At 42.3% G+C, this 14,345-nt stretch overlaps 1 protein-coding gene across 5 annotated transcripts in view; it reads right to left on the minus strand.

The window, feature by feature from the left end:
* Nucleotides 1-14,345, minus strand: part of LOC120025660 (band 4.1-like protein 4) — an 81,843-nt gene that overhangs the window by 13,758 nt on the left and 53,740 nt on the right. For 4 of the 5 annotated variants that reach the window (XM_038970209.1, XM_038970208.1, XM_038970207.1 and 1 more), the window contains exons 6-10: nucleotides 14,125-14,222; nucleotides 12,237-12,357; nucleotides 2,565-2,652; nucleotides 2,214-2,302; nucleotides 952-1,015 (exon numbers count right to left, since the gene is read on the minus strand). In XM_038970209.1, coding sequence (XP_038826137.1) covers nucleotides 952-1,015; nucleotides 2,214-2,302; nucleotides 2,565-2,652; nucleotides 12,237-12,357; nucleotides 14,125-14,222 — 460 coding nt within the window. The remainder of the gene's footprint in view (nucleotides 1-951; nucleotides 1,016-2,213; nucleotides 2,303-2,564; nucleotides 2,653-12,236; nucleotides 12,358-14,124; nucleotides 14,223-14,345) is intronic. The other variant, XM_038970210.1, reaches the window with a different exon arrangement.

Here is a 14,345-nt window from a genome sequence, read left to right on the forward strand (position 1 = left end):
CAGGTAGTGTGTAATCTCTCAACCTAGACGGGATGTCTGTTGGGTCATTAGGCAAATGGATATCACTGTAGCGAGAGGACAACTCGCACTCTCTAGACTCCCCTACAGCTCGTCTCAGAGAGGAGGTAGCTACCGTAAGCCCATAGGTCTCCTATATTCAAATGAAGCTCCGTTCTGAGCTGCTCTGATATTATCAATAATGGGGTTATCATGGTTCTCTACTCCAAGGCCTCTCTATTCACGGCTTAATGAGACTCTCTCAGGTTGAATAAAGTAAACCATATCATTCAGAAAGACTCACAGGTCTCAATGAGTCTAACTATCTCAACAGAGAGAGGAGAAAAGTGGTTCTGCTTTAGTGATATCTGAAGGGGTAGGCCACACCACTTCAGTTTTTCCATCACTTTGAAAATGATCAAAATGATCATTATCCTCCCCAAAAGCCCCCCCAAAAATGTACTTAGAAAATTCCCCAAAGATTCAAAAGTTCAGCATGAAGCTGGATTTGTTTTGAGGTGCCTATCTTTTCTCATTTGCACCCGTGAAGTGAACATCCGTGACGACGGGAGATTCGAGGCTGAACTGTCATGTTTCTTTAATTCCTCTCCTTACATCCTCCTAACGTTTATGTCGAAATGTCTCAAGATCAAACACACCGTGGATCTTTCATGGTTTCACATGGGAGTACTGCAGATATTCCTGGGAACATTGTCAGTTTTATACCTCATAATAAGGTCTGACACGGGGAATATTTCTACAAGGAGGCTTTCCACACCTGTGATATTCAAACAAACTGTTTTCGATTCATGCAGTAATTACGAGTTAGCTAGTGCGAGTGATCTCACATTATTGAGTTCATGAAACATGGCAAAATTACTTGAGGAATCACAAACAAAGCAGAGGTAGACATACAGCACATAACTTACTGAAAGACAATAACTGGTGACTTACATCTTTTCCAACAACTCGAAGCTCAAATTGTGTTTCCTTAAAATGCACTTTAGTTATCCTTGGCCTGAAACGATAAATGTAAACAAACAGATGAGGTGCACTTGTAAAAATTTGGGGTTTTAACAAGGGTTCTTCTAAGATCCTCAAAGTTCTTTGAAGAACCGTAGGTTTCTTGGCACTGAAAATTGCCAAGAAACCTGCCTTCTTCCCAAGAAGGAGGTGGGGTTCATCCGAGGAACCTCCTCAGTTGCTGGGGGTTCTTTCAGGAACCAAACTGCCCAACTGAAACATTTTGATTTGAATTTGAGAGGACAACAGGTGCAGGCACTTAAATAAAAAAAATGTACAGGTCTCCTCAATATAAGGTAAGGTTTGTCCCTAACATGATCTAAATAGATGGTATCATCCTAAAACAATATCTATCTTTTGATATTTGTGCTCATCTTTCTAAAAACAGAAAATGGACACAATTCAATGGATATCAATCAACAGAGATAAGATGATGTAGGCTATAAGAATATGTTGAAGGCTAGCTGGATTGGTTGTGTCTGTAGGTATACAGACGAAGAGGCATACAAAGGTATGTCAATTGGTGTTGGTATGTTTTGCAGATCACATGTACCATCCTCCTCCCTTCAATGAAAATCCCATAGGCCTCTACATTATGGACAAGGTATGTATATGAAAACCATTATCAAAAGTTTAAAAAAAATCCCATTCCCATTTACCACAAAAACTATGGTATGAATACTGTTGTGTTAATCATCTGTATAATTACTATTTTTGGGATTCAGACTTCACCCTCCCCACACCACTGATGAATATAACAGGAAATCTGTTCAATCACCATGCACTGCAAAATCATTCTGGCTATTGATACGGTGAACATCAACAAGCCAGAGGATATACATACCCATTGGACTTGGGGCTCTGCTGGGAGTTTGTCATATCATTTTTTATTCGGCCTTGTCACTAAAATCAAACACTGACAACTTAAAATATTGTGTTATTGTTATGCGTGTTATTAATAATAATATGGGGGGGGGGGTAGTTCAAACATCTACCCCAAAAGTTTTTGGAGGATCCATCAAAAAGGCTTTGTCGAAGAACTTATAGGGGTTTCCCCACAGTTTCAATTCGAAGAACCCCTAAAGGATACTCCAGGAACCTTTTTTCTTTTTAGTGTCTATTGTATTCAAGGTTATGATAGCAAATTTAAAGTGGATGAATCTCATGAAATACTGCCACAAAACAATACCTACCAGAAATACTTCCCAACCTGTGCTTTGTTTTTGTAAACAACAACTCCAATAGGTGTCAGCCCCAGGAAGTATTCAGACTGATTCTCTCCCTGCAAAACACCACAATAACAGGTATTATACCAAACACAATTTACATAATAAGTGCCAACCAGAAATAACACAGTAAGGATACTAAAGTATGTGTCAAAGGAAAAAAAAGTCATCTCAGTAAACAGAACCAAATGGTAAGGCTGCCATGAGAGAAATAGTAAGGAACATGATCAAGGCATGGTGATTGTGATAAACCACAGAATACAACTCTAACAAGCATCTCAGTCTTCTGCACAGTCAGTGAGTCCAGCTCCTACTTACGAACACAGGGTGAAGGTCGACTCCATACATATCCAGTGTTTTAGCTATCCCTAAATAATTGGCTTCAGCCTCGGAGGGAACCTGACCACTGAAACACAGAGATGTTATCTTGTTAGCGAAGAATTGGGAAAGGCTTTACAGTCCATAGAAAAGCCCATAGAATGTAGTGTTATCCAGTGTGTGTCTACAAGTATACATCGTGTAACATGATCTAGTACACATCTACAAGTACACATGGTGTCATATTATCTAGTGTACAGTGACAAGTAGTGTACAATAGAGACGACATCATTGGTCTAGTTGCTTTTATCTATTGCAAAGCCAAGGGTTTAGAAACAGCCATGTAACAAATGTAACATGAAAAATGAATGTAAAGTTGATATATTTTGCATTGTAATTCACTCCCGGTGACACTTATTGGATGGATTGAGAGTTGTTTAACCATCAGGAATCCCCCAGTCTAATAAACAGTAAAGCTATCATGATGATCTGCCTGACCTTGGGCAACAACAGAGGTCATTTTAGGGAGTGTATTAGAGAACTGTGGTGTGATTGTCCTCATGGACAGGTACAAGACAATGGGTTCACTCTGAAGAGGTGAGATACACAAAGAGACAGTACAAACTACAATGGCCATGGTGCCCATGAGGTCGCCTAGGCAGAGAGCTCCTGTACATTTATTAAATACAAATGTGAATTTTTTATTTAAAAAAAAAATCTATCTCTGTTTTCATCACATAAACATGGTCTTCAATGTCCTGTTACAGGACTTTGATGTTAAATCTGTTTGTTTGCCTTGGCTAGCTAGCTAGTTGGATGGCTAATGTTGCCATTTCAATAATGCAGCAGCAGCCCCATCTTTTTTGTTTCACCTGCTGGTTGGAAGATGGAGGCTGCGATGTCAGAGAGGAAGAGGGACTGTTCCTGACCACTGCTGAGGTGTGGTTGATTTTCTGGTGCTTTACTGCAGCCAAAGCATCACCCAGGTGCGTGCTACGCTGTCTACAATGGAGGATCAGCTACCTACGGAGGAGTGGTTACTATGGAGGAACTGGGAACGTTGGACAAAGCGATGGGCCCTGATGAAGAGCTCCTGGCTTGTCTGACAGACTGACTTTCTCCCTGGCTGTACTGTACCATCTGCGCCCTCCGCTAACACCATACGGACTTTTCCAAACTGCCTCAACTCCATTAGTTTTCCATCTTTACTTTGTTGTTCATTGATGATGTATTTTGTTAACAAAATTACCACAATGGAAATACGTTTCTAAACTTGTTTGTGTTATCCTAGGTTGTTTTTTTTGTCAAATAAATCATATCAACACTGAGTGTACAAGACATTAGGAACACCTGATCTTTCCATGATAGGCTGACCAGGTGAATCCAGGTGAAAGTTACTGTATGATCCTTTATTGACGTCACTTGTTAAATCCATCAGTCTAGATGAAGGGGAGGAGACAGGTTAAAGAGGTATTTTTAAGCCTTGAGACAACTGTGACATGGATTGTGTATGTGTGCCATTCAGAGGGTGAATGAGCAAGACAAAATATTTAAGAGCCTTTGAACGGGGTATGGTAGTAGGTGCCAGGCGCACGGGTTTGAGTGTGTCAAGAACTGCAACGCTTCTGGGTGTTTCACGCTCACAGTTTCCCATGTGTATCAAGAATGGTCCACCAACCAAAGGACATCCAGTCAACTTGACACAACTATGGGAAGCACTGGAGTCAACATGGGCCAGCACACCTTGTAGAGTCCATGCCCCAATGAATCGAGGCTGTTCTGAGGGCAAAAGGGGGTGCAACTCAATAATATTAATGTTTTGTACACTCAGTGTATCTGCAGTTGAAGTCAGAAGTTTACATACACCTTAGCCAAATCCATTTAAAAACTCCGTTTTTCACAATTCCTGACATTTAATCCTCGTAAAAATTCCCTGTCTTACAGTGGGGCAAAAAATTATTGAGTCAGCCATCAATTGTGCAAGTTCTCCCACTTAAAAAGATGAGAGAGGCCTGTAATTCTCATCATAGGTACACTTCAACTATGACAGACAAAATGAGGGAAAAAAATCCAGAAGATCACATTGTAGGATTTTTAATGAATTGGCATGGCTACCACAGCATTCTGCAGCAATACACCATCCCATCTGGTTAGGGCTTAGTGGGAATATCATTTGTTTTTCAACAGGACAATGACCCAACTCACCTCCAGGCTTTGTAAGGGCTATGGAGTGCTGCATCAGATGACCTGGCCTCCACAATCCCCTGATCTCAATCAAATTGAGATGGTTTGGGATGAGTCGGACCACAGAGTGAAGGAAAAGCAACCCACATCTGCTCAGCATATGTTGGAACTCCTTCAAGGCAGTTGGAAAAGCATTCCAGGTGAAGCTAGTTGAGAGAATGCCAAGAGTGTGCAAAGCTGTCATCAAGGCAAAGGGTGGCTATTTGACGAATCTCAAATCTAAAATATACTTTGATTTGTTTAACACTTTTTTTGGTTACTACATGATCCCATATGTGCCATTTCATAGTTTTGATGTCTTCACTATTATTCTACAATCTAGAAAATAGTCAAATGAAGAAAAACCCTGGAGTGGGTGTTCTAAAACTTTTGACCGGTAGTGTTTAATACAAGTAATCTTACGTGCCAGACTTAATATTCAGAGACAGACATGTCTGATGCAACGAGACAACAATAAAATAAACAAAGGAACTAAAACCGTAACATAACATACTTTCACTCCTCCTCATCTAATCAGTAATGTTTTTTCCATGTTCCTGAAATTCCATGTGAGATAATGTTCAACTAAGTTGTGGTCTGGGTTACGTATCTTCTATTACTGATTAACTACAGTCTCATAGAGAAAGGGTCGTGTTTAAAAACCAAAAGCATGCAGTCAAGGAAACCACAGCTATGGAGCAACTCCCTGTGGTTTTACGGTATGTTTATCGAGGGTGAAACATGTCCCAACAGCCAACTAAGTCTACCAAATATCCATGAATGTGGATGAAGGGTGATGGAATACCTAGGTCAATAAGGTGTTAGTGTATGTATCATGAAGCCCACAGTCTAAGCTCTGGACTATAAGCAGTGTCTGCAGTGTAAACTCTGGACTATAAGCAGTGTGTCTGCAGTGTAAACTCTGGACTATAAGCAGTGTTTGTCTGCAGTGTAAACTCTGGACTATAAGCAGTGTGTCTGCAGTCTAAGCTCTGGACTATAAGCAGTGTGTCTGCAGTGTAAACTCTGGACTATAAGCAGTGTGTCTGCAGTGTAAGCTCTGGACTATAAGCAGTGTTTGTCTGCAGTGTAAACTCTGGACTATAAGCAGTGTGTCTGCAGTGTAAACTCGGGACTTTAAGCAGTTAAACTCTGGACTATAAGCAGTGTGTCTGCAGTGTAAACTCTGGACTATAAGCAGTGTGTCTGCAGTGTAAACTCTGGACTATAAGCAGTGTGTCTGCAGTGTTAACTCTGGACTATAAGCAGTGTGTCTGCAGTGTAAACTCTGGACTATAAGCAGCGTGTCTGCAGTGTGTCTGCAGTGTAAACTCTGGCTTTGGTAAACTCTACACATTATCCTGTGCTCTACATCTCCCTTCTGATGTTATGTTTGGAGTGGTGCAACCCCTCCCTTCCCTCCTCTCCTCTCTGCTCTCCCCTCTCTGCTCTCGAGCCGTATCATTGATCTTCTGATCACACACATTAGCAACACAAAGACTCAGGCTCATTCAGCCTGTTCAAGCGTGACCCCTAGAGCTCCTCACCCCTCTCCTTCTCCTCCCCCTCTACCTCTTTCTCCTTCCCTACCCTGAAGACACAATGTCACCCGGGATTCCTTACGAGTCCATTATGGATTCTGTTCACATGTTCTTTATAGGTGGCCAGGGCCGGGGACTGGGTTGATATGATTGCTGGTATAAATACGGCGAGTGGCAAACGGCATTGGAAATGGGGAAGTTATTTACGGACGCTCTGGGGTGGGCGGGGACGGGTCTTCCAGGCTGTAAGTGTGTGTGTGTGTGCCGTTGGTGTGTGTGGTTAGCCCTATGTCTCTCCACCTGGCCTGTCTGCTGCCTGTGGGACAAATGGGACCGCCTGGTATGACGAGGCAGGAATAGGAAGTGGAAGAGTGTCAGAGAGCAGCAGATATATGACGGGGTGTGCTGCTTGGTGCTTGGTGCTGACTACATAGCAGATCACAGCGAGGATGACATCCACAGGCTCTGGAGAGAACTAGGGCAGATTCTCAGCCCGCTACGTCTGTCTCTCTGCATCTACTTCTCCCTCACCCTCTCTCCCACTCTTTATCTGAGTCCAGCTCCCTTTGTCTCTCTCTTCCGCCTTCTGCCTCCTCTCTATCCCCACTCGGCTCTCATATCACTCACTCTCTATTTCTGTCTCTCTGCATATAACTCTCTGCCCTTTCTCCTGCTCCTTCTGTCTCCCTTTTCATCCCTCTGCTTCACCTCTGTCCCTCCTTGTTTTCATATTTCAGTGTCTCTATGTCCCTCTCTCTCCCACTGTCTGTCTCTCTTCCCGAGTGCCACTCCCTCTGTCTATACATTTCTCTCTCTTCCTCCCCCCTGCAACTCCTCTGTTCTCACAACCTCTCTCTATGTCTATCTGCATCGTCTCCCACCTCTTTTCTCTCTCTCTCTTCCTCTCTCTGCCTCCCCTCTACCTCTATTTTGTCCACCTACCCCAGGCTTTCTCTGACCAGTCAGTCAGTCAGATAGCAGTGGGAGGAAAGGAGGATGCATAGATAAACCCTCTAGCGGCTGATCTCCAATTAGCCCAGCCTGCTCCGCTGTCCTCTCTCCATGGGACACTTAGCTCAAAGCGTAAATAACGACCGAGGCCTGAACCTCATCAGCAGGCCAGAGAGCTGAGACTCCCTCCAGTATTACAGTCAGTCACAGCAGCAGACAGACAGATAGACAGACGGAGAGAGAGAGAGAGAGAGCTGCTAGAGGAGCTAAGAGCCCAATGATGCTCAGAGTCTCTCAATCATTGATAGCTGCCTGAACCCTTTTTACTTCTTACTGTGCATACGGTTGTCTTTTCAGCAGCATTAAGAGGATGTATGATCATTAACTAACACCCTTCAGGACTTATGGGGTTGACACTGAAGAGGTACTGTAATACATAGATGGTATATGATATTACGGTCTCAATTTTAGAAGACCAACCCGATAGGTTTCTATTCTAGAATAATAAACTGTCTGACTGCGAGGAGAATGTTGTCATCCACAGAGAGACAGAGGAACAGACTTGGTTGCAGAGGGTATGGTGGGTCTGGATCGTTAATATTTGTGTCTGAGTGTGTGCGTGCACATGTATGTGTGTGTGTGTGTGTGTGGATGCGTGTCAGGCTGCCGGGGGCTGCATGGGGAGATTGTGTTGGTGTAATGTAGTGGACATTAGTGAAGAGGAGCTGGCTGTTTCTCATGTTTCACACTGAGATTAAACCCCATAATCACTTCACTCAGTTCACTGTCACAATACCATGGACCATGCCACTGTTTGGAATACACAAACAACAACAGAGAATGGATGGATGGATAACTTTGGTGTGCTGTGGTCAAATTCCTCTGGACAAATGGGTTTATTCTCCATTCTATATCATTTCCTTCTAGAAAGATGGCTTCACAGAACTGACCTGACTCGTATCATTACATTTTAATATGTGATGATCAAAATATATTTCTCTCTTTTCAATGAAATCTGTTAAGGATCAAAACAGAGCTGTCTGTCTGTATTTATGTGTCTGTCTGTATGCATGTGTCTGTCTGTCTGATTTATATTACCATGTAATTCACAGTATTGCCTGCTCTCTCACAATGAGGAGCGTGCTTGTGAGGGCAGACCAGTCATCACAACTGTAATCCATAACCCTCCCAATAGGGTTGGGGTCCTGGCAGCACTGTGCAATCTGATTTAATACTAATGGGGGGGGGGGTCTCTCTAGCTCTTATCACCAGGCCTCTGGTTTTTTCTTCTCTGTCACAGTCTGTCATCCCTTTACCCTTCAAATCAAATTGTATTTGTCACATGCGCCAAATACAACAGGTGTAGACCTTACAGTGAAATGCTTACTTACAAGCCCTTAACCAACAATGCAGTTTTTTTTTTTAATTGAAAAAAAAGTAACAAATAATTAAAGAGCAGCATTAAAATAACAATAGCGAGGCTATATACAGGGGGTACCGGTACAGAGTCAATGTGCGGGGGCACCAGTTAGTTGAGGTAATATGTACATGTAGGTAGAGTTATTAAAGTGACTATGCATAGATCATAACAGAGAGTAGCAGCGTAGAGGGGGGGGGCAATGCAAATAGTCTGGGTAGCCATTTGATTAGATGTTCAGGAGTCTTATGGCTTGGGGGTAGAAGCTGTTTAGAAGCCTCTTGGACCTAGACTTGGTACCGCTTGCCATGCGGTAGCAGAGAGAACAGTCTATGACTAGGGTGGCTGGAGTCTTTGACAATTTTTAGGGCCTTCCTCTGACACTGCCTGGTATAGAGGTCCTGGATGGCAAGAAGCTTGGACCCGGTGATGTACTGGGTCATACGCACTACCCTCTGTAGTGCCTTGAGGTCGGTGGCCGAGCAGTTTCCATACCAGGCAGTGATGCAACCCGTCAGGATGCTCTCGATGATACAGGAGGAGAGGTAGTGAAACACACACACACACACACACACACACACACACACACACACACACACACACACACACACACACACACACACACACACAGGGTAGTTCCACGAAATTAGGCCATTTTCACTACCTCTGATATTTTAAGTAGAAATTGTGCACCAATATTGAATTTTAAAATCCTGCTTTATTAAATGAAGTGCCCTTTAATATAGACCACATGTAAAATTCTATAAATCAGATTTCTGCCTTTTGGCATGTCCCTCTGTGACTTCTGGGAAGATTTAAACCCACTTAACCCCCACATTCCTCCAACTTTTCACCATCATTGTAAAGTTATTTTGTTGCTTTGACAAAGTCATTTCTGTGGATTATTATTTGATTTAATTTGATTAGCGATTTCTTTTAGTTACAAAAAAACTTCCTCATTTTAAGGTCAACCAGAGAACGGCTAAAAAGAGCATAACCTGCTTTTACACTATGATTTTACTGTTACGTGAACTGTTTCTTTTGAAAAAAACATTTAAAAAGGAATAGTTTCACCATATTAAAATGAGAGTTTTTTCAAAAGAAACATTGAATATCTAACAGTAAAATCATAGTGTAAAAGCAGGTTATACTCTTTTTAGCCATTCTCTGGTGCTTTGTAGTGAAAAACTGTGCGAGTCGAGCATCACACATCACACTGTTACAGATAGACAGGGTTGCCCCTCCCTGTTCAAATCAAATCGTGTTTGTCACATGCGCCGAATACCGTGAAATGCTTACTTACAAGCCCTTAACTAACAATGCAGTTAAGAAAATAGAGTTATGAAAATATTTACTAAATAAACTTTTAAAAAATTATGACAAAAAAAAGTAGTTGCACACAAGCTTCCATTCCTGCGGTCACAAGGGGATTTAAGATTAAATTCGTCAACCCTGTTGAGCGATAGTGGAAGAGAAGCGGTGGAATTCCCTGATGGTACCTGTCTCGTGTCCCACAGCAAATAAATGGTAATACAGTCCATTCGGAAAGTATTCAGACCCCTTGACTTTTTCCACATTTTGTTACGTTACAGCCTTAACCTAAAATGTATTTAATTGTTTTTCCCCCTCATTAATCTACACACAATACCCCCATTATGACAAAGCAAAAACATTTATTAAATATGACAATTACATAAGTATTCAGTCCCTTTACTCAGTACTTTGTTTAAGCACCTTTGGCAGCGATTATAGCCTTGAGTCTTCTTGGGTATGAGGCTACAAGCTTGTTACACCTGTATTTGAGGTTTCTCCCATTCTTCTCTGCAGATCCTCTCAAGCTCTGTCAGGTTGCACAGCTATTTTCAGGTCTCTCCAGAGATGTTAGATCGGTTTCAAGTCCGGGCTCTGGCTGGGACAATCTAGGACATTCAGAGACTTGCCCCGAAGCGACTCCTGCATTGTCTTGTCTGTGTGCTTAGGGTCGTTGTCCTGTTGGAAGGTGAACCTTTGCCCCTGTCTGATGTCCTTAGCACTCTAGAGCAGGTTTTCATCAAGGATCTCTCTGTACTTTGCTCCGTTCATCTTTCCCTCGATCCTGACTAGTCTCCCAGTCCCTGCAGCTGAAAAACAACCTCACAGCATGATGCTGCCACCACCATGCTTCACTGTAGGGATGATACCAGTTTTCCTCCAGATGTGACACTTGTCATTCAGGCCAGAGAGTTCAATCTTGGTTTCATCAGACCACAGAATCTTGTTTCTCATGGTCTGAGAGTCTTTAGGTATCTTTTGGCAAACTCCAAGAAGGGCTGTGACGTGCCTTTTATTAAGGAGTGGCGTCCGTCAGGCCACTCTAATATAAAGGCCTGATTGGTGGTGTGCTGCAGAGATGGTTGTCCATCTGGAAGGTTCTCCCATCTCCACAGAGGAACTCTGGAGCTCTGTCAGTGACCATTGGTTTCTTAGTCACATTCCTGACCAAGGCCCTTCTCCCCTGATTGCTCATTTTGGCCAGGCGGCCAGCTTTAGGAAGAGTCTTGGTGGTTGCAGACATATTCCACTTTAAAATGATGAAGGCCACTGTGTTCTTGGGGACCTTCAATGCTGCAGACATTTTTTGGTACCCTTCCCCAGATCTGTGCCTCGACACAATCCTGTCTCGGAGCTCTACAGACAATTCCTTCGACCTCATGGCTTGGTTGTTGCTCTAACATGCACTGTCAACTGTGGGAGCTTATATAGACAGGTGTGTGCCTTTCCAAATCATGTCCAATCAATAGAATTAAATGTCAGGAATTGGGATTAAATGTCAGGAATTGTGAAAAACTGAGTGTAAATGTATTTGGCTAAGGTGTATGTAAACTTCCGACTTCAACTGTAAATAAGGTATTTCTAAAAACCTGTTTTAGCATCGTCATTATCGGGTATTGTGTATAGATTGATGATTACTTTTTTTCAATTGAAAACATTTTAGAATAAGGCTATAACTAAACAAAATGTGAAGGGGTCTGAATACTTTCCGAAGGCACTGTATATATAAACATAGATAACAGTATGTCTATGTCAACAGTCTTGTTTTGAGAGCCAACAAAACGCTTCAGAACAGATAAATGAAGGACTCAACTGGGGTTTAGTATTACAGTGCCAGTACTAGCAAACAGTTACAGATAAAGTAGTCTCAGTTATATCTCAGCGAGTTCTAAATGCTTTCTGAGAAATGATTAGATCAGATACAGTAGATAGTCCAATCCCTTATGAGACAGAAATAATACACCAACAGAAACGGACTACATAACCCAGCCACTGTAACAGTACAGTCACAGTAACAAACATATCTGACGCAAAGAACAGTGGAGAGAGAGGGGACCCTTTCACACGCATAGTGTATAATCTGTTATGAGGGGATCAGACTGGGATTAGGGATTGGGCTGGCTGTCAAGAGGAGTGAGGGGGAGATAGGGGAGAAGGAGGAGAGGAGGAGGAAAGGAGAAATGAGGAGATAGGAGAGGAAGATGAGATGAGAGGAGAGGGCTTCCTTACGTTACGGTTTTGTGAATCGTCTCGATGGCATCTTCCAGTTCCTCTTTCTGGTCCGGGACGAAACGGTACTCTGACACGTAGCCTGACGCATGTTTGTACGGGTCGTAGTCGCCAAGTTCAGCTGGAGAGAAAGAGTGAAAGACATATGAGCGTACCCAAACACACACATTTTGAATGTGTGAGAGATCATATAATACTATGAACAGTGACATCACATACAGTTGAAGTTCACATACACCTTAGCCAAATACATTTAAACTCAGTTTTTCACAATTCCTGACATTTGGTCCTAGGAAAAATAGCCTGTCTTAGGTCATTTAGGATCACCACTTTATTTTAAGAATGTGAAATGTCAGAATAATATTAGAGAGAATGATTTATTTCAGCTTTTATTTCATCACATTCCCAGTGGACCAGAAGTTTACATACGCTCAATTAATATTTGGTAGCACTGCCTTTAAATTGTTGAACTTGGGTCAAACGTTTCGGGTTGCCGCCTTCCACAAGCTTCCCTCAATAAGTTGGGTGAATTTTAGACCATTCCTCCTGACAGAGCTGGTGTAACTGAGTCAGGTTTGTCGGCCTCCTTGCTCGCACACGCTTTTTCAGTTCTGCCCACAAGTTTTCTACAAGATTGAGGTCAGGGTTTTGTGATTGCCACTCCAATACCTTGACTTTGTTGTCCTTAACCCATTTTGCCACAACTTTGGAACTATGCTTGGGGTCATTGTCCATTTGGAAGACCCATTTGCAACCAAGCTTTAACTTCATGACTGATGTCTTGAGATGTTGCCTCAATATATCCAAATAATTTTCCATCCTCATGATGCCATCTATTTTGTGAGGTGCACCAGTCCCTCCTGCAGCAAAGCACCCCCACAAGATGATGCTGCCACCCCCGTGCTTCACGGTTGGGATGGTGTTCTTCGGCTTGCAAGCATCCCCTTTTTCCTCCAAACATAACAATGGTCATTATGGCCAAACAGTTTTATTTTTGTTTCATCAGACAAGAGGACATTTCTCTAAAAAGTACGATCTTTGTCCCCATGTGCAGTTGCAAACCGTAGTCTGGCTTTTTTTTTTGCTGAGCGGCCTTTCAGTTTATGTTGATGTAGGACTCGTTTTACTGTGGATATAGATACTTTTGTACCTGCTTTCTCCAGCATTTTCAGAAGGTCTTTTGCTGTTGTTCTAGGATTGATTTGCACCAAAGTATGTTCATCTCTAGGAGACAGAGCGTGTCTCCTTCCTGAGTGGTATGATGGCTGTGTGGTCCCATGGTGTTTATACTTGCGTACTGTTGTTTGTACAGATGAACTTGGTACCTTCAGTCATTTGGAAATTGCTCCCACGGATGAACCAGGCTTGTGGAGGTCTACAATTTGTTTTCTGAGGTCTTGGCTGATTTCTTTTGATTTTCCCATGATGTCAAGCAAAGAGGCACTGAGTTTGAAGGTAGGCCTTGAAATGCATCCACAGGTACACCTCCAATTGACTCAAATGTTGTCAATTAGCTTATCAGAAGCTTCTAAAGCCATGACATAATTTTCTGGAATTTTCCAAGCTGTTTAAAGGCACAGTCAACTTAGTGTATGTAAACTTCTGACCCACTGGAATTGTGATACAGTGAATTATAAGTGAAATAATCTGTCTGTAAACAATTGTTGGAAAAATGACTTGTGTCATGCAGAAAGTAGATGTCCTAACCAACTTGCCAAACTATAGTTTGTTAACAAGAAAATTGTGGAGTGGTTGAAAAACAAGTTTTAATGACTTGAACCTAAGTGTATGTAAACTTCCAACATCAACTGTAATACAATTATTGAATCTCTTTTCATTCACAATTTACTCTCTCTACTTCTCTCTCTCTCTCTTTGTGGGTACTCACACTGTATGGCCAGAGCTGCCAGCTGTGCGCTGATATCAAGGGGACAGGGAATTCTGCCTTGTAGTACATCTTGCTTTACCTGCAGGAAGAATTGGTACCTACAGTACCAATGCACAGACTCTGGCCAAGTGAGACACACATCCTTAAATCCCACACATATAGCACATTAAATACAATACATGCAAATAACAACACAACCACCAAGCACGGAGAGTACATGT

The sequence above is a fragment of the Salvelinus namaycush genome, chromosome 31 (genome assembly GCF_016432855.1).
Source record: "Salvelinus namaycush isolate Seneca chromosome 31, SaNama_1.0, whole genome shotgun sequence".
In the NCBI taxonomy this organism is placed as follows: Eukaryota; Metazoa; Chordata; class Actinopteri; order Salmoniformes; family Salmonidae; genus Salvelinus; species Salvelinus namaycush.